The 20,330-nt window shown below is 30.4% G+C and overlaps 1 protein-coding gene across 3 annotated transcripts; it reads right to left on the bottom strand.

Moving 5' to 3' along the window:
* Positions 1-3,643: 3,643 nt before the first annotated feature.
* Positions 3,644-9,021, bottom strand: LOC106779629 (agamous-like MADS-box protein AGL11). Of its 3 annotated transcripts, none has more exons than XM_022776646.1 (9): positions 8,916-9,021; positions 8,022-8,218; positions 5,118-5,199; positions 4,721-4,782; positions 4,543-4,642; positions 4,247-4,288; positions 4,100-4,141; positions 3,846-4,000; positions 3,644-3,749 (listed from the first exon to the last, which is right to left on the bottom strand). In XM_022776646.1, the coding sequence occupies exons 2-9, from the start codon at positions 8,201-8,203 to the stop codon at positions 3,746-3,748; spliced, it is 669 nt and encodes a 222-aa protein (XP_022632367.1). In that variant the 5' UTR covers positions 8,204-8,218; positions 8,916-9,021; the 3' UTR covers positions 3,644-3,745. The 3 variants fall into 3 exon arrangements, with proteins under 3 accessions (XP_022632367.1, XP_014523267.1, XP_022632368.1); XM_014667781.2 differs by having other exon boundaries at positions 8,022-8,214; positions 8,916-9,019; XM_022776647.1 differs by lacking the exon at positions 8,916-9,021 and adding an exon at positions 8,342-8,891.
* Between the last annotated feature and the right edge of the window lie 11,309 nt (positions 9,022-20,330).

The following is a 20,330-nucleotide window of genomic DNA, read 5'->3' as shown; positions in this document are numbered from 1 at the left end:
TAAGATCATATTTTCCGTAACGCATAATCTTACAAATACTTGAAATTCTCAATAGTAAAAGTCAATTACAATTTACTAAAATTGATTTCCTATGCTTGAAAAGATGTAAAGATTGATTATAATCTCATACACATTTGATTATCTTATATTAAACCTTATATATACAAGCTTGTAGAGAACACTAAGTTATAAGTTCTTACGTAACAATCGAAATGGATAAAACTCAATAGTTCTTTTAAATTTAAGAAGATTATCTAGGAGATATATTTATACACCATATGATAAAAAAACATGGATTGCATGTAAGTATTTAAGTATTAAACAAGTCAAAAGATGGATTTGAAGTGCAATTAATTAAACTACTAACATGATTCAACCATTGCTAGCAAAAATGGAAAAGGTTAAGTTAGGTAATCAAATTATAAACTAATATTTATTATTTCTTCTTTTTATCCATAAAAATAATTTGCCATTGAACTACTAACTTTCATGTTTTCTTCTTTTATTTCATTTTTACCAAACGACTTGCAATCTAATATTCTCCTACTAAATACAATTGAGCTTCAATTTTATCAAACATAGCATTAATGTTGAAGATCATATTCAAAGTATTTTATAACATAACTGTTGAGAATAATCCAAGTGTGACTCTCAATATCTCAAATTGGAAAAAAAGAAAAATTTAAACACCATATAAGAGAAAAGATCCATAAAGTCGTTGTCTTAAGGTAATGAGTAAAAATAACATACAATAACATAACCATAACAACAACTAACATAAATTCTTTGAGGTTTTTGGTTAAAACTAGTGTCAATCTCTTGTGCGGATTAAACTTATATCACAATTATATAATCTCTCTCCAAATAAATTCTCTTGGAAAAAAAATCCATTAGTGATATCAGAGAGTGTGAAATATGCCTTCCACCTCACGCGTTCAACTTCAGATCACAAAAAAGTCAATGTAAAAAATGACCGATGAGATTGTTGTAAATAAAACCATCTACTAGACATTGGATATATCACCCTATCATATACTTATTTGACATTGGAAATCCTCTACTTCAACGTCATATGTTTGCATGTATTCATTCGAAACTGAATTCAAAAGACATTGAGCTTTTTATAAACACAATAAATCCTCCAAGGTCGAGCATCCATATATGGATTTTTTGAACCTCATACCATTCAACATTTTGGAAACACAATTAAATTCAAGCAAACATATTTGCAAACGTGGATGACTGAGTCAAAAAGAGAGATGTACCTTGCATCATACATTGATGGATATATGTTATTGATTGTAAAATTTTATGAAAGTTTACTTAATTAATTGACTCTATTTGTGGTTCATGATGAGGCTCATTGGCAACTGTTAACCATCATATTAAGACAATACAAAGTTGTAAGGTTTTGTTCCCTATATAGGAAGATGAAATCTGACTTGAAATCCTTGTTAGAAACGTAAGCTATATTCTTTCATCTCATTTATTATAATATTAATAAAGACAACTTAATGCACAACAGGAAACTATATGTACCAACCAAGTGTTAAATGCTACATATTTGATTTATCTTTTAAGGTAAAATTATATTATAAAAATATTTGATAACTTGATTTTACCCTTTGACCAAGACTGATCGTCCTAACCTTTGGCATGGCTAAATTCAATCTCTAGCCTAATTCGTCTCAACTTTCAACCGTGTTAACTCGTCTCAATATTCGACTCAGATCTAGTCTCAACTTTCGGTCGTGGCTTGACCTTTGGCGTAGGCTAAATTTCTAGACCTTCAACCTGTCCCAAATTGACTCAATATTTTCGCCCTTCACCCAATTGGCTCAACATTCGCCCTTCGCCCAATTTAAATTTCGGCCTATGTCAACTCGTCTCAATATTTAGTCTGATCGACTTGTCTCAGTCTTCAACTCAAACTAACCTGTCCTAACCTTTGGCATATGGCCATCTCGACTTTCATTTTGAGCCAACTAATCTAAAACTCTAGTCCAAACTTATTTAACTCAACTTTCGATTAGGGCTAACTTGGCTGAGTATTCAACCCAATCGATTCGCCGAGTCTTCAGTATATGCCAACTAACCTAATTATTTAGAGTTAACTTAACTCAACCTTCGTACGTGGAATGAAAAAAAAAAGTAAAATTTCAAAATTCTTATATTGTTTAGAATATTTAAAAAAAAAATTCTATTTTATTTAGGATACCTTAAAAAAAATTAAAAATTTCAATATCTTTCTAATTACTTTATCAAATATTTAAATTCTTCAAATAATAAATTCTAAATTATCTCATGTAAACACAACGTAGATCGAAACCATTTTTGTTTTCTACTACTTATCAACCCCACTGAGTATTCAACCCAAAATGATAAATAAGAATGATCTTATTGGATCACCTTGCCGAATTCCTCTTCTGCTCCAAACTCCTCAATAGAGCTTCCATTAACTAGAAGCGACACACAACTAAAGACAAGACATGATCTTAACCATTCAATCCATTTATCTAGAAACCTCAATATATATTCTCGTAATGTACAGTAGAAAAGTCCAACTTATGGATTTGTGGGCCTTTTCATAATTCACCTCAAATACTAGTTTAAGGCATTGTTTTCTTGACTTCATCAATATCTCACTAACAATCGTGGAATTAGCAGGAAGTCGTTTAACCTTTATAAGTATCTAATGCAATCCCCTATCCAGGATGTTAACTACTGTTTTTATAAATGTAACTCTCCATTAGTCAAATTCTCTTATAACATGTTCAAATACTCTCCTTTATCTCCTTTCATGAAACTATTTTCAAGAACTTAAGATTATCTTCAAGTGAAATTAGAATTTCACCCAACCAAGATCAATCTGTTCATTACTTCTTTTGTGAACATTCATTACCAAGACCAATCATATGAATGTATTTTGCATCACTATCATTCACTTTTACCTATTTAGGCATCACCTTCAGTTCCTCCTTTTTATTTCATCTGTAGTCAAATCTACATCGTCTTTCTTTTGACTTAATACGTGCATGGGCTTTCTTCCTATCAACATTTTCACACTTTAAATTGTTCTTTTTCTTGCTTCAATTAAAGTTTAGTTGGTTCTTACACCTATCAACCTAAGCTGCTGAACATGAATCAGAGTAAAACTGAATGAAGCATGTGACCCCACCAAACCCAAAATTTTCAATAAAGTTGCAATTCAATCCATACCCACTTACCTAACCCTAAGATTCACATACTCTACAAACCCAATATGGTTGCCACCCTTTCTCCCAGACAACAAAACCTCCAACTATTAATTTTGAAATCCTTCACTTGATATATACATGTATAAGTGTATATGTAGATAGCTCACGTTGAGACTTTAGAATATTTTTTAAATACTAAAAAAATAAGAATATCATAAATGTAAATGACTTTTTTCTTGATAAAATTCACTTATGAGAAAAAAAAAAGTCGATCATAAAATGCCATAATAATAGCTTAATGTCTTCATACACAACTATTGTTTTAATTATTTTCTAGCAACATAATTGTTATCATATCATGGAATCATCAATACATATATATAGTAATATAAGTATTCATGATGCATATATATATATATATATATTGAAAAAGAGAATTTAACGACGTAAGAGATGACTTGGTCTAATGAGCAATCGAAAGAGTAGTAATAATGCATTTAGCCGCTGGCTAATTGGATAGGTAGTTGGCTAATATTATTACATATTCATCACCTGCATTCACCAAAACAACAAAGCATCATTATTCAAGTATAATGATTATGGAGTAATGATGCATATGAAATGTAGAAAATGATAATAGGAGCATACCCAAGATGAAGAATCTTCTTATCTGACTGAGGGTAAACAGATCCACCCTCCATCATGTTTGGATTGAAGAAGTTACGAGAAGCTAATGCCTGAATAGCATTCAGCTCTGGTCCAGAAACCATGTTTACTTGCTGAATCCTCTCAACGTCAGTTATCTATAAATTTTTTATATTCTTTTTTTGTCAGAATATTTTCATCTCTTTCATTAAGACCCAGAGGAAAAAGGAAAAGCAAATTCTATCAACTTCACTTACCTTAGTCCGAAGACAAAGATTTTCATTTTCCAGTTCAATCTCCTAATCGATAATAATGCATGCTATCAGTTACCAGTCAGATAAATGAAAATAATAGCTACAAATTTTGGCAAATAAAGGTTGAGAAATTAGTTCATGATCAATTACCCTTTTCTGAAAGTATTCGATTTCTGCCAGTAGCATCTCATGCTGTGTAGTTAGAGAAAAAGGAAAAAAACGTACCAAGACATCATTAGCAAATAGACAAGAGATTCAATCACTGTATGCATAATAACCACTATGATGCAAGAAAGGAAAATTGCAAAAAAGGCGAGTTTATATGTTTATGCAGTTTACTTTTATTTATCTGGATGTTATAAAACTCTTTAGATAACAGAATTTAAAGAAACAAAACAATAATATTTCTAGAGGAAAAATAAGATTTAGTTCATCAATAATCTTACTTTCTTAGATCTGATTCTAGTGATTCCTCTTTCAAGTCTATTCTCCAATTGTTTAAGTTCCTTCACAGTCAGTGTGCTTAAAGCATCACCCATCAAGTGCCTGCAAAATTCATAATCCATTAGTTTTTCTAAGAAGAATTTAAGAGGAACAAACAACATGGTAATAATAAAAAATCACCTGTTTGAATTTTGCAGCATCTGTATTTGCTGTCTCAGCTTTGCGGATTCTTGTTGATAATACTGTTTTACAATGACAAAGAAGACATTAAGTAATTCAATAGATTAGTTACCTTAATCCCAACATTAAACTAAACTAAGCCAAACTCCTTTCTAAGTTAATTTCTCATCACTAGCTTGCTTCAGAACAGTAGTTGACTTCATGAAGCTGAATGAATTTTTACTCTGAACAATAAGCACTTTAATAAAAAGAATAGAAAAATAAGAAAGAAATTAAAATGAACTTTTATAGATAGATTGAAAGATAGTTATATTGACAGATAAAGGTTTCTTCCAAACAAGCCTAAACTAATTAAACTTCATTAACATGTAGTCATATGAACAGTGCGTGAAATTACCTGAGCATTGATTTCAGTGGTAGTGCTGGTACTCGAATGATCTGAACATGCCTTTTTGTATCTCTCAATTGTTGATCTAATGCTGCAATCCCAAACGCCAAAATAACGAAAAAAATCATGTACTATTTTTGTTGAGAGTGCTTTTGCAAATTCTTGTCATTCTTATTTTCACTTCATCAGTAGTCCCTCTAGGGATTGGATTTCAGATATTTTTAGACATGATTTGCTCATTCACTTATAATCACATAGTTGGTGATAAGTACATGCTAAAATTTAATTATGAACAATATAAGTTAAAAATATATCAGTCTGAAAAAAGGCAGTAGCAAGTCACATCTTTCATAATAATAAGTTATGAATACGTTAACTTTAAAACAATACTTACATATGTCACTATAATTTTAAGGACTTAAAATTCCATTTCACAATGTTATATATAAACCCTAGCAAAACTTAAAGATGGGCATAGACACAATGGTGGTGTGTTATTGTGGCCATTATCTCTTCAGTGACTCATGTAAAGGATTTCGTGTTGGAGCCGAAAACAAGCATACATAATTAGTGTTTTGAAAACATAGTTGTTCTTCTCTAATTTGAATACCACCTCTAATGTAAGTGGAATGGTCACGCTCCACTTGATCAGTGTTTTTCTCTTTTTTCTTTTCTGATATGTTCCTTTTGTTGCAATTTCGCTTCATCCGTACACAGTAATGTCTCACCCTAACGGGAAGTGACTTCATTGTTTGTTATTGTATTTTTAAGCTATGATATGCGTAAGAATCATAATAACTAAACTATAATTTACTAACTAAATATCAATATCTTAAGCTGTAACTTGTTTACTTAATTATATCTTTGAAAAGAAACGTGGAATTTTGAAATGAAAAATAACTTGTAGGGGATAAACGTACAATCAAGTGCAGATGAAACTCGCTTTTTCTTTTCTTGCATTCAGAATTTAACCAGATGAGCGAGAGTGAAAGTAAAAGGTAGAAAATATCTGAATGGACAGAGAGTGTGGATGAAAAGAGAAGAGAAAAAAGTGAGTTGTTTTCACTGAAGAAGGCAAAGAAGTTGGAGGAAGCAAAATGGATATCAGAGAAATTTGAAGGGAGTGCAAGTGATTTATTGACCGAAACTTTTTCATTCACTTTTCTCTCTCTATGCATGTATAATAGACATGCATGCATGCATGCATGCACAGATTCTCATGTGGTATCACTTAAAAGGAAAGAAATAGAAGAGGCATTGTGAAGCAGAGGTTGGCTCATTGGGTCTGACTCACTGATACAAACTGATCAGTGTGTCTTACAATTTTGTTGGCCAGCATAGTAGGTGAGTCCAATTATACATATAATATAATGGTCACAGCCATTATATATCATCATCAACATTAATTGTTACGGATGGTAAAGTTACAGCAACTAATCAGTTTTAAAAACCAAATAGTTAATTAATATGGTGCATGAAACATAAATTCGTATAGTAATGGTTTGAAATATGTGATATGCAATTAAATGTTTGGCCACAGTATGGTGTGTGTAGTATACGCTGTAAACAATGTTATTGGAAATCCTACAAAGTACAGTGTTTCACTGTTTTCATGCAAAGGGAAAAAGCTATAAGAAACCCTAACTAAGGGGTACAATACAACTGAAATCATCACTCTCTGTCACTTCAACATGAACAGAGAAGGAGAAAAGACAAGTTATGATATATCCGTAAGTACGAGAAGATATATAACAAAAGTAAGTGTACCGTTACAAGGTCTGCTCTGAGTCTTTGGTTAAGTTACTGAAGTTGCAGGTCCACCTTATCATTAAATCATCACTATACTACACATGGTCGATAACCATTACGCTCTTCAATTTCTTTCTTCATTTCAGACTTTTACAAACAATATTAATGTGCTGGATTAATTAATTCTGTGAGCTGCTTCCAATCAAAGCCTTTAATAACCATTTGTTCTAATTTAAATAAAGCATATGTTCACAGTTTCGATTTGATCAAATTTGTAAGAATATGTTCATTGTTTTAGAATGTTCTTTTTCTTCATTGCCAAAACAAAATCTTTCTAATAATTTTTTGATTGCAAATAATTACACCCATCACAAAACGAACTCATCTATATATTTGAAAATAATGATTTTAATATAATATTTCCAGTTATTTTTTCTTAAAGAAAAAAAAAAGTAGTCTTGACTATTTTTTAAAATTTTTTTTGATAAAGGGTCACTCACTCCTATATATAACTTTATTTATGTATATGTATTCTAAACGGTAAGAGGTAAATAAGTAAAGCATACCATAATATTTATTGGTTAATAAATAAAATTGATTCAGTAAAAGGGAACTAGAATTTGGAAGAAGTATTGCCTGAAAATGAACATTAGCCAAATGGAATAAGGTTACAAAATTAGTAGCTTCCAATTATGATACTAAAAGATAAGTTAAGCTTATAATTAAGTCCTTGGAATTTAGTAATGAGTGCTTTTAATGCATTAGTTAAGGAACTTAAACAGAATATTAAATACGTTTAATCCTTAACCACCAGTTAGCATAAACCCTAATTAAGTTCCTGGACCTAAATAACTGCTTCCAATTACGGGTGGAAGATGGAACACTAATTTAAAGTTTTATTTATTTTTCCTATATTAAAAAAACGTTATATAAATATATATATATATATATATATATATATATATATATATATATATATAGGGGTGTGATTGTTTCACTGTCTCAGATTTTAATTTCGCAGATCTACGCAGTCTGACAATAATAATGGAACTTATTGTAATGTAATGATTAATAAAGCATTTTAGTAAGAGTATGGAAGAGTGATGGAAATATGTGTGTGTATAAAAGAAAAATGAAGAGAAAAATGGAAGGTACTACACTGACTTGTTGTTTGAATACTCATAGAGTCTCCCACGGCTGGAGAAGACAATGAGAGCAACTTCTGCATCGCACAGCACTGATAACTCATAAGCTTTCTTCAAAAGCCCGTTTCTTCTCTTGCAGAACGTTACCTGCCGATTTGTGGTGTTCTCAATCCTTTTGATTTCAATCTTTCCCCTCCCCATATTCTTCAACTCTTCCTTCAAAAAACAAAGTAAAGGAAACAATAAAGTTCAATGCATAAACATACCATGACATGTATATATATATAGATACAATTTCAAACAAAAACTAGATCTGATGAAATCCATGTTAGATCTTACTTGAAAATTAAAGAATGTGCATATGATATACGAGAGAAGTTGTGTGGTATGTATATAATAGGCATGTAGCTAAATAGGGTAGAGAAACATCATATATCTATTGTTTTAGTTTGAGATGAAAATGATGAGCAAGATCTAAGATAATGAACAAGATTTGGAGACGGTGCAGTTGTAGCCCCTTTTATGAAAGGGCAGGTTAAGTTATAACACTTTTCCTTCATCAGTGTTTTTGTTTGTATGTATCTATGTATGTGTCAGTGGCTGGTTCCTCTCTTTCTTTGCCTATATATGAAAAACAACAAAATCCACCCACTCCCTCCAGGAGAAGAAAGAAACCCTTGTGATTTGTGAAGTTGATCTTCTCAACTTGGAAGAAAGAAAGACCCTTTTGTTTATAAAAGTGATGGAAAGAAAGCATAATGGATGCAGTGTAAGAAAAACAAAGTTGATGAGAAATATATATATGGAAAGAAGATGATGAAGGAAAGAGAGGTGATAAGGTTTGATGAGATGGATGAAGGGTTATAATATGAAGAACAGAATGTAAAAAAAAAAAAGTAGAGAGGTGGCTAACCTGTGTCTGAGTCCGGCAAGTTCAGCTTTCGGAAAAATTTGTAATCCCAAAGAAATCAAACTGCACTATAGACTTTGTTCCACTTCCATCCCTCCTATTTATAGCCCTTTCTTTGTTTGTGTATCTTTGAAAGGAGTGAAAGAGAGAGAGAAAGAGAGAAGGTGTGAAGAAGGAAAAAGGACCAGCTAAGCTGGAATGGTTTTTTGCCTAAACCATGCACTCGACATCGATGTTTTAGCTAAACAATGCATCTTTCCAGGTGCAAATTACCACCATAAACAGCAACTTTTCTTTTGCTTTTCCATTTTCATTTTTCAATTCATCTCTAAGTAAATGACGTACTAAAATTTACTTAGGGGCCATTCAGTAAAATCCCCCTCCCACTATCTACATTTTAATTAATTACCATTCAAATTTCAGATATCTCTCTCCTGTTTAAATCAAATCAAATCTAGTAAAACCTAATTCTTTTATGATGTAATAATATTATTTTTAAATATTAACATTATTTTATTTTAAACGGAGATTATTTTTTACCTAATATATAATATCGGAAATGTTCTATTAAAAGTTTTCTAGGTTTGACAACTAACAGGCCCGGATCTAGAGAATCTATCGTTTTCACTCTAATAAATTGTATAGATGCCAAATGTTCGGAATATGATACAACTTCCAGGGTTAATTTCAAATTTTACAACGTAATATAAACGTTCAAGTTTCCATGACTGCATATAAGACATTTTATAATATAAAGTTGGATTTTGTGAAGTTAAGTTAAACTTAATAATTTTAAAGATAATTTGTAATTTTATTTTTTTAAAATTTAATTTTTATTATTTTTTTTATTAATTTTAACTGTTTATAATTTTGGCTTACGGACTTTTTCTTTTACAAAATTGATGATCTAGAGTGTTCGTAATTTGATTCAATCTTTAGTTCATTTCCTTGTAATTTTTTTTTATCTTTTAGACATCATAGAGACGAAAAAATATGATAGTTATAGTTTTTCTTTTAAGATTGAAAATGATAATATATAATTGCGGGAGTTGTTAATACTAAATATAATTTGAGACTGGTTCAATAATGACGAAAATTGAATAAAACTATGAAAAAAAGTAAAACTTAAAATATCAAATTGCATAAAAGAAATGTAGGAATCACAGTTATATTCAATTAAAAATGAAGAATTAAAAAAAATTAAGAACAGGCATTATCAATTCTATAAAATATTAATTCGCTATAGAAAAACAAATTTCAAGTAATAAGTCTGCTTTTGATTTTTAAGAATAATTAATTAGCTATATATATAAAAATTGATTCTATATATAAATAAGTTAGAAAAAATGGATAATATTTACAAGAAAAAAAAGTGCAAAAAAGGATGTAAATTTATTATTATTATTATTATTATTATTATTATTATTATTATTATTATTTTATTTATTCATTTCATACATTCAATATGAAACCAATGCATATTACTAATAAAGTTGGCATTCCCCTCTGTATTAATTTTGAAATCCCATTTTTTTGTTTTTTCTTCTTATAGGCAAAAGAAGACAAATAGATAATTATATAAGGGTATCAATCCATATCAAGACACATGTTTACAAACTATTATGTGTAGCTAATTTTTCTTTTATCAATATGAAATGTTTATTTATTTATTTATTTTTATTAACTATTAAAAACAATTAATATTATTTCTTTGCATCAATTTTTTACTAACTCGCATTCACCAATAATTTTATTTTTTTTTAAATTCTTTTCCTGTGAAACCATGATGGTGTTGTAAAACTTGGGTTTTAGGTCCCTCAGCCAAAGAGATAATAATGTATTAGTTGAATTTTATAATAATAATAATAATAATAATTATTTCAACTTTACTATTCATGTCAGCCGTAGCTTATTGTAATTAATTGATAACAGAGTTTATACTGACAATGATAACTATTAGGCACTTAAAAAGATCTTTAAAACCAAATAAAATAATTCTAAAATAATCTGGAATAAATTGCATTTTTAGAAAATAAAATAGATCTTTAAAACTTACTTAATTGAACAACGGCGCCCAACTTACCGGCTACAAGTTTTAGTAAACGTTTCCAAAAGTTTAAAACTTGTTGTCTTTTGATATAAAATATGATTTTTTTATGTAGACTTTTATTGTTTTATTTTTTATCTTTGTTTTTTTCAAATATCACATTTTTTATTTTTACAAAGTAAATGTATTTTGAATAATTGTCTCCAAGTATAAATCATATATTGACTTAAAAATAAGACTATTATATTTATCTACAATCCCCTTATACGAGTTTTACTTAAGATAAGGTTATGTATTTTAAAATAATTAATATATAAATAATATATATATATATATATATATATAGCATTCGATTATTTTATTCATAAAAAAAGTAACTATAATTAGATTTTTTATTAATCGAGTTTGATTTCATAAGAATCATAGTTTCTTTAAAATCTTTTTCTGAACTATTTATTTGCATTCTTTTTAGATCTTTGGTTCTATTCTTCATCTGTTTGAAGATAGAGTATAGCATAAGATTCTTAACTTCGAGTTTACGATCTTACCCAATCATAATCTTGATCATATAAGTTCATCTTTTGCCATTCATTTTGGTCTTTTAAGAAATTGTTGCATATTGAGTATTTTGGACTAGCATGTGATGCTTAAGGGTTTAAGATGAATCTTTGTTCGGTTAGGGTTGTTAGGATGTGTTATGATCGTTGACCAACATTTTCTATGTGCAGGTAGAACAATCTGTTGCGTGAGCACCTTTTGATTCTAGAAACCTTTATCCATGTAAGATGAGCTAATTTTAAAATTAATTCTTATTAAGGATTAATAAATTGTGATATGTATGATGATGAATGATAATGAAATTAGTGGGTGAATTTGTTTTAAAATGGTATTTATACATGCTTCAAGTAATTGATTGAATTGATACTTGAGTTAGGAAATTGAATTTGATTGCATTAATGATAATGGTGAAATCATTCTCTGACTTGATTGAACTAGAATTTTTATTTTAAGTGGGCATGTGACATTTGATTGATAAATTGATTGATGAATTCTAGGCTTGGTATATGTGATAGCCTGGTATATCACTTTGGTAATGTAATTTATTGGAATTGTTGATACAATATTGAGTTAAAAATAACTAGAAATGGATCACAATTAATTATATGAGATGAACAATTGGTATTATAGGTTATCAATTGCAATTGTGTAATGGAAAGGCTTCTATTATGTTGTTTTTTTTTCTATAAGTGAGAAATGTCTCTATGAGACATTCAATTGATCAAATTGGTGCTTCTTGAGTTAATGATAAGTTATTTTGAAATCTTATAATGTATATTATGTGGTTAATAACTTAGGAAGAGTCAAATTGATCAATTAAAACTCATAGAGAAATTTCTAACTTTTGGTGTTGTGTTAAACGTCCCTATAGTGTTGTTAGGCGCCAATTAGACAATGAACTCATTGACTTGTTTGCATTGGTCGCCACCAAGAGACCGTTAGGCATAACTTACGTTTTAAAGTCCAAGGAGTATTAGGATATTTAGTGTTGGGAGTTATAGGTATATGGCGTTGGGCATCACCTTGTTTATGGTCTTCGACAATCTTTAGAAACGTGGGATTCTAGCTTCATTAACTATTGGATCAAACTAAAATTATGAAAACTAGTGCTACAAATATGAATCTTTATTTCAAACATTAGGATCTTTGATTAAAGGTTTGTGGTTAGAGAAATGTTTTTACTGTTTTGATGTAATTGTGGAAATATTGTATTTTAAAATTATGCTAATGCAATAGAGTATAAATGATGAAGTATTAAATAAATAATAGGTGATAAATGTAATGAGATGTGTTTGGATTAAGTAAAATACATATGTATTCCATGGTGATGATTTAAGACTTATAGGAGTATGATGAATGAGCTATGTATAATATATTGTGTTTCTATTATTTTGTTCTTATGACTATGATTGATGTAACGTGATTGATGTAATGATAATAACTTGTATTTAAACTAGATGATGTATGAAAGGAGTGACGAGGTAGTTATTTTTAGGGAGGAAATGCTAACAAGTATGATTTGTGTGAGATGTGTTGACTATAAGGACTGTATGTAGATTATATTAACTCTACTAGTACTTAGAATCATGTAGATTAAAAGAACTACTTGTGAGAGTCGAGAGAGGTTCTTAATTATCTAGAATGTCAACCGTACTCAAAGTCCTTAGGCATAAAATTTACCCTTTCGTACTTTATGGATCGAGAAAATCTTAAACATGTTATAATTATAACTCTAAGGAACCAAGAGTGGTGACCAATGATAGGTGCAAAATCTTACGGTGTTAGTCAATACATTAGCCTTCGTGTTAGTCAATACACTAGTCTTCTAAAGATCTTGTTAATGGTTATCAGTATATGTTTTGTATTATATTAGCATTGGTGTTTGATGTTGATTATATGATTGAGAAGCTATGTAATTAATTTTAATTTGCTAGTATATATATATATATTTTTATATTTAAAGCTTATAGGTTTTAAATTATCGCTAACTTACCTTGTCTTTTGTGTTTGTTTGTGGTTTATCCGTCTGCGATGATTATAGCGTAATGGAGAATGGTTGAGAAACAGTGAGATTGATAATGAATTGTTATAGTATAGTATATATATATATATATATATATATATATATATATATATATATATATATATATATATATATATAGTATGTCGAAAAACTTTATATATATTTTAAAGAATTTTCTTGAATTTTAAGAGGACTATAAATGTATATTATATACTTATGTGATTGACTTAATATCTAAATTGTAATAATTTAGTTTGTAGCCTAAATCTACTAGATTGTGATGTTAGTAAAACCCATGAAACCACTTTAAATAACATTGTTCATGAGATGAGGTAATTATTACACATTCGTTTTAACATTTAATATTATGGTACAAACATATCTGTTAGGTGTCACATTGCCTTTGCAGCCACCACCCCTACCTAGATGTTGGAGACATATTTGCTTGGTACATCTCATTCTGCCTATTTGGTACATCTCGCAGTTTTGAAAAGATGTTGGAAGTCTCACATCGACTAGAGGATAAGACCAAAAAGTCTACTTTTTAACATAATATTAGAGCCATGAATTAGAGCGTATCTTAGTGAAATTTTTTGTTTATTAAGTCTATTGTTCCATTTTTTATCGGTTGCTATTGGACTATCCATTAATATCTAGTCTCATATTTGATATGCATATGCCTCAGTATGAAAGCAGTGTTGAAAATCCCACATCGACAAGAGATAATGTAAAAAATTATACTTATTAACAAATGAGTATATCTTAAATAAAAAAAAAGACATTTAGGAAAGCTTTTCAAAGGATCATCTTAGGATATATCTCGATTCTACGAGAACAATATATATAAAGAAGTTTATGCAAGGATAATTAAAATAAAAGAAAAACTCTATTTACTTCCATGTTTTTCTTATATTTATACATATATATGCTCATATACATAATATAGTCATTGTAGTTCACAAAAATAAAATAAAACATGCAAGAGTAAACTGTTGAAATCAATCTTTCAACATAAATTGTTCATAAAAAAACATATTTTAATTAATCAAACTATAGTTCACATTTACCAAAATCTGGCATATAATATCTATATAGATCACACATGAATTTATGCATCAAGGATATGGATTTATACATCAAGGATATAGGAAGCAAGAATTTAATTAACAGCTTCTACAAAACTTGTTTCAAGTATATCTTATACTAGAGAGTAATATATGATCCAATCCAAATCTTGGATTTATAAGCGAACTCAAGAATAATGAATATGGTAAATTCATAACAACTTACATATCGTGTAAAAGAACTACTATATTCTCATTCTCTTTCCAAAATAACATGCAATATTTTGGATATGCATGAAAGTTTTATAATTAAAACCTAAATAAGTAATCATAGTCTTTCTTTTTTGTTAAAACACCCTTTTAAAATTCTCGTGGCTATCAAATAGTCATATAGCACGTGTCGTCTTGTCTATATACAATTTTTACATTTAGCACATGACATAAAAATCTCATGTCTTGAGCTCTTCCTCTACTGTAAGCAAAATCTAAAAATAACTCAACGCCATTTATATGCTCTGTACTAAACCTTGACATAAAATGTAATACATGAAAAAATAGTTTCTTGAAAATAGTATATTACATGAATGGTCAAAGAAATAATATATATGAGATTTTATAATATAAAAAAGGTTGTTTCCTCAAATGTTTCTCTCTTCTTCCTGTATGACTTCACCCACTTTAGGCAAAATATAAACTGTTTGGTGTTTAGTTGTCTCTCTAACGTGAGTTGTTGGTTTCTCCATTTTATGACAAAGATATTATTATTCTAATATTTTAATTTTGATATTAATTTTTTAAAATAACAATATTGAGAGATTATGTTGTGTAATATACAAACTCAGTCCAATACCTTATAGATCTTCTACTACTTGTTCCAATTATCTAAGACATGAATAAGATGCAATCTTCTTTCCTTTTGTTAGGAAGGTGGATGTGAATGTAAAAATTTCTTAAAGACTAAAATCAATGTAAGATATATAATACATATACATACCTTAATTATAAAAGTCTTAAAAGTGCTTAATCAAATTATTAGTTGATAATTGAATTTAGAAGGAAAGTAAGGTACTCTAAAAAGGGTTCCATGAGGGATTTTTGATAATGTTAAATATAGTGGGAAATTGAAGTGTGGGTGGTGGAAATAATGGAAGGTGTAGGGAGTGATTTAGTGGCATAATGATAATGATATTAGGTGCAGAAATGAACCGACCAAGGAAGAGGGTTGTGAATAAAATTGTCAATGTTTCTTCTCAAACCCAAACCCAAATTGGTGCCAATCGCTATCCATCTTTTGTTTCTTCTCACCTCACTATGCATGCATGGACCCACCCACTTCCTCTTTCACTCATTTTAAAACTCATAAAACTCAATTATCACTAACAAAATCAAACATTCGAATAAAAACTGCTTATGTTGTTTGTAAAGGGCTTTTTTTTTTCTTCTTGCACCCCTCAACTTTAGCTGCCCTTCCCATTTTGCCACTAAAGTAAATCATATATTAAATAATTAAAAAATATTATTTCAAAATCATCTTGTACATAAATAAATAAAATAGAATTTTGAAATTCGATAACCACCCACGTAACTTTTTGTAATCAGATTTTGAAATTTGTTAATAAAATCGGATTTCAAAATATGGTGAATACATAATTTTATTTTATGTAACTGGATTTTGAAATCTGCTATACACAAATATAATTGGGGAAAACTCACAAAAGTCAAATTTCACAATTTGATGTCTACACAACCGGATTTCAAAATCTAATAAACTCTTGGCACTAAACTGGATTTCCAAATCTGATTCAACGGTTAATCGGATTTTAGAATCTGATCCACACATCGCACACTTAACACAAACAGGATTTCCAAATTCGTTCGCTCAACAACATTTCAGAATTCGTTCATGCCAATTAAGAAGGAGAAAGGAATGAAGTTGAAGAATGGTGGATGAGAAAGAGCATTACGATGCCAACGGTGATGGCCAGCCTTTGGTTTTATGATTCGTGAATCTGAAGAAGGATTGAAAGCCCAATGTGAGGGAGGTGAAGTGGTTGCAAGCCTTTGCTTGATCGGTGGCGCAGCGTTCGTGGGGTTCATAGGGGGATCTGAAGACGGAGGTGGTGACCATTAAGGACTTAACCCAAATGCAGGTTCAAGCATATGGTTTATATAGACTAAATTCTGTCTCTTAAAAATATGTTTGTTTTTAGCGTGACTTCAAATATTTTTATTTTTACACTTATCCCAGTTTAATATAAAAGCTATGAATATTCTAAAATTATTTTTATTCATGCTATTAAGTAAATATTCATGCAGAAAAATAAATAATTAGTGGCACAAACCAAAACCGTATCGTAAGCAAAGCATAACAGTAAAAAAAAAAAAAAAAAGCAAAAACAGCGAGTTCTCTTGAATTTTGATGGAAAATATTACTAAACACAAATAAAAATATATTTCAAAATAGTTAATGTTACACCCCAATTATTTTTCCTCTTTAGTGGAGGAGAGATGACATGTCTCTTGAGTTTCCCCATGTGAATAAAAGACAAGATGATAACTGCAATTAATTCTCCGTCTTCGGTGAACGTGTGACAACAGAGGGGATGAGAGCTTCTAGATAATAGAAGATATGTGGTGTGCAGAGAATGGACCAAGCAGTTTTAATTGAGAAAGTATTTAAAGTTCATTTTTGAAAACTGATGTCACTTTCTGCATGCAAACACTTCGTCTTCAACCTCTAGAAATCCCATTTTCTCCCCCTTCTCTCTAGAACCTCCAACTTCTCTCTAAATTTACTCACCTTTCCCCACCTCCGATCACCTTACTCCTTTTAGATTAAATCTTCCCGGCGTCAAGACCTTCCAATTGCACCGATCAAAATCTGGTTTGGAGCACTTTGGACTATTGAAGCCTTAGGAGTGACTACTTAAAGAACTTAGAAGAACTACCTGGAATTAGAGGTAAGAAAGGCTTATAAATTTAATTATGAAGATTTTGTATGCATGATTTTATAGATTGGTGATTGTATGATTTGAAATTAAACACGATTGTATGATCTTGCTGTTGAGAAATGCATGTTTGATGTTGGTATGAAATTATCCATAGAGTTATGTAACTTAGTAAAATGTTGAATCTGTAGCCGAGGGTCATTAGGATCGTTCGGTTTCCCCTAAAATGATCGGTCTGGATTGTATTCCTTTGTAGAAATCAGTTGAAGACCGATCGGTATTGTATAATTTGTGATTGAAACTCAGATGCCCTGTCTAGTTAGTCATTCAGAATAAATCACTTATTTAAGAGCGTTCGGTCTTATACTGAGTGTTCGGCCCTTGACGTACTCGGTCATAGACTGAGTACTCGATCTCATATTGATTGTAAATCCTTAGAATAACGTTCCATCTTACACATATGATGTTCATGGTAGAGTGCTCGGTCTTGAAGAGTGCTTGGCCTTGGGAAGTGCTCGGTCTTATACCAGCACCTGATTTTTAAAGTATTCAGTTTATTATATTAATTCCTTGGAAAAGTGCTCGGTCTTATACTGACACTTGATTTCCCAAAGAGTGTTCGGTCTTGTACTGACACTCACTTTATTGAAGAGAACTCCTTTTGATTTCAAAAGCTTTCGACTAAAGGTTAAATTATTGATATTCGATTCTCCTGACAGAGGTTAATTATGTTGTTGATCGTTCGTTCATCCTCATGAGTTAGGTATATTATTTGATCTTCTGATAATCAAGTCTTTCTCCCTAATCTTTGATCGTTTGGTCCCTTGCTAGAATCCTTTTATGTGCGGTCATTTCATTACTGTATTGTTATCATATGAAAGAAGTCCTTCTGAATAAGATTATTGAATTTGGATAGTATAAAACGAGAATGATGAGGGTTTATGATGATTATATAAGAGTATTCCAAGGAGGAATATCTCATGATTTAGAAATTGATTGGTAAAGTATGACTATGGTCAGACTCAGGTTCCGTTCTATCCTGATATTCCGTGATTACGCCTTCTCATGTAGAGAAAGGTAACTCATGCGTGAGAATGGCAGGAGGTCCTTTAGCCTCAGGGTATTTCTATACCGAGGTGGTTCCATTGGACTAACCTTGAGTGACAGTCTGTTGAGTGTATCCTAGCCAGGTCCACCCGGGTGCAAAGAGCGGCGAGCTACATGGTTCATACCGTTCGGATAGTGTTGAAAGTGGTCGGTCAAGTGGATGTTTACCGTTTGATTTTTTTGAATGATATACTTGGATTATGATAGCCTACTTGGAATCTTGATGTATGTGAATTAATTGTATGTTTTAAATGTATGTGAAAATGATTAATTAAATTTACATAAGCTTACCCTTATTTCCTGTCTTGTCCATGTGTCGTTCGGTCTTAACGGTTCAGTTATTTTCTTTACTGCAATGATCATCCTTTTGGGTGTGAACAGAGGGTGACCTTGAAGATTCCTTGGAAGAGGCACTGCAGACTGATCAGCCTCTAGATGTTAAACCTGAGAGCTGTGTAGGACCGTCCGATCCATAGTTTATATTTGTTTCTTTTTCAACTTGTATATATATAACCGTTCGATTTTGTGTTTTGTAACACCGTTCTGTCTAGTTTCCTTTTTGATGTACTGATCGGTCTTGAACTATTGTTATGACTGTTTGGTCTAAATTGTAATCAAACATCTTGTTTAATGTACAGTTTTTAATTCTATATGATCTTTCATATTTTCTCCTCTATTTTGTGCTTACTTCTCAATGTTTTTTATTATTATTATTTATGCTAACTCCTAGAATGAATCTTAACTTTAATTATAGATTTATTGAGATGTTATAGTTAACTATACTGAAATTTACAACAGTTGAGTTTTTCTAAACTCAACTACTAAATATATAATTAGATTTTAGTATAAATAATTTAATTTTTTTAATATAAAACAGTATAGATAAACTATTGTTAGAGGATTTAAGTTAATTATCCCTAGCCTTAATTAAAAACATCAAACATATGTTGTTGATAAATGTAACTGAGAATGTAAAAAAGAGGAACACTATGGCTGCTGTGGGATTATAGTTCTCTCAAGGTCAACGTCATCCTCAAATTATATTTATATTTATTGATAACCAATATATATTAAAAAAACCCACGTGGCATCCACATTTATGACTGACTTGGAATTAAATAATACCGCAACACGAGGCCCTCGAGATGCTACTCAAAATAATCTTTTTTTATTGTTTTAGGTCCCACGCCAGAATCTAATAAATATGCCTACATGCATCCACGTTACTACTCGTGGACTAAAAACACATTGCCTTTTTAAACACACATTTTCCTCTTCTTCCCCTCCAAATTTAAACCACACAACACATGCATACAAATTTAAACCTCCCACGTCAAAACAACTTAACAGAAGGTTAGAAAAACATTTTTTAACGTATATAGGATTCACAATGGACTAAAATATATATATATATATATATATATATATATATATATATATATATATAAAATGAGTGGGAGCATGGAAAGTTGACAAGAGTGGTGAGAAGGAAAGAAAGATGGGAAGATACACATACCACGTAGAAACGGTTCAGTCATGGTTGCTTCTCACCAGAATTCACATACTCATCCACCTACTCGCCGTCGTTTCTCTCTGTTACTACCGCATATCCCACCTCCTCCACCAACCACCAACCGCCCCATGGATACTCATCACCCTCGCCGAGCTTCT

This window comes from Vigna radiata, unplaced genomic scaffold (assembly GCF_000741045.1).
Source record: "Vigna radiata var. radiata cultivar VC1973A unplaced genomic scaffold, Vradiata_ver6 scaffold_368, whole genome shotgun sequence".
Lineage (NCBI taxonomy): Eukaryota > Viridiplantae > Streptophyta > Magnoliopsida > Fabales > Fabaceae > Vigna > Vigna radiata.
This window is presented reverse-complemented; position numbering and strand designations above follow the sequence as displayed.

Excerpts from the sequence above, each read along its gene's own strand:
- LOC106779629 (XM_022776646.1), bottom strand. The coding sequence starts at position 8,203 with ATGGGGAGGGGAAAGATTGAAATCAAAAGGATTGAGAACACCACAAAT. Across the intron at positions 4,142-4,246 it reads TCGAATACTTTCAGAAAAGG|GAGATTGAACTGGAAAATGA; the intron begins GTAATTGATCAT and ends ATTATCGATTAG. Across the intron at positions 4,001-4,099 it reads ATCTTTGTCTTCGGACTAAG|ATAACTGACGTTGAGAGGAT; the intron begins GTAAGTGAAGTT and ends AAAAATTTATAG.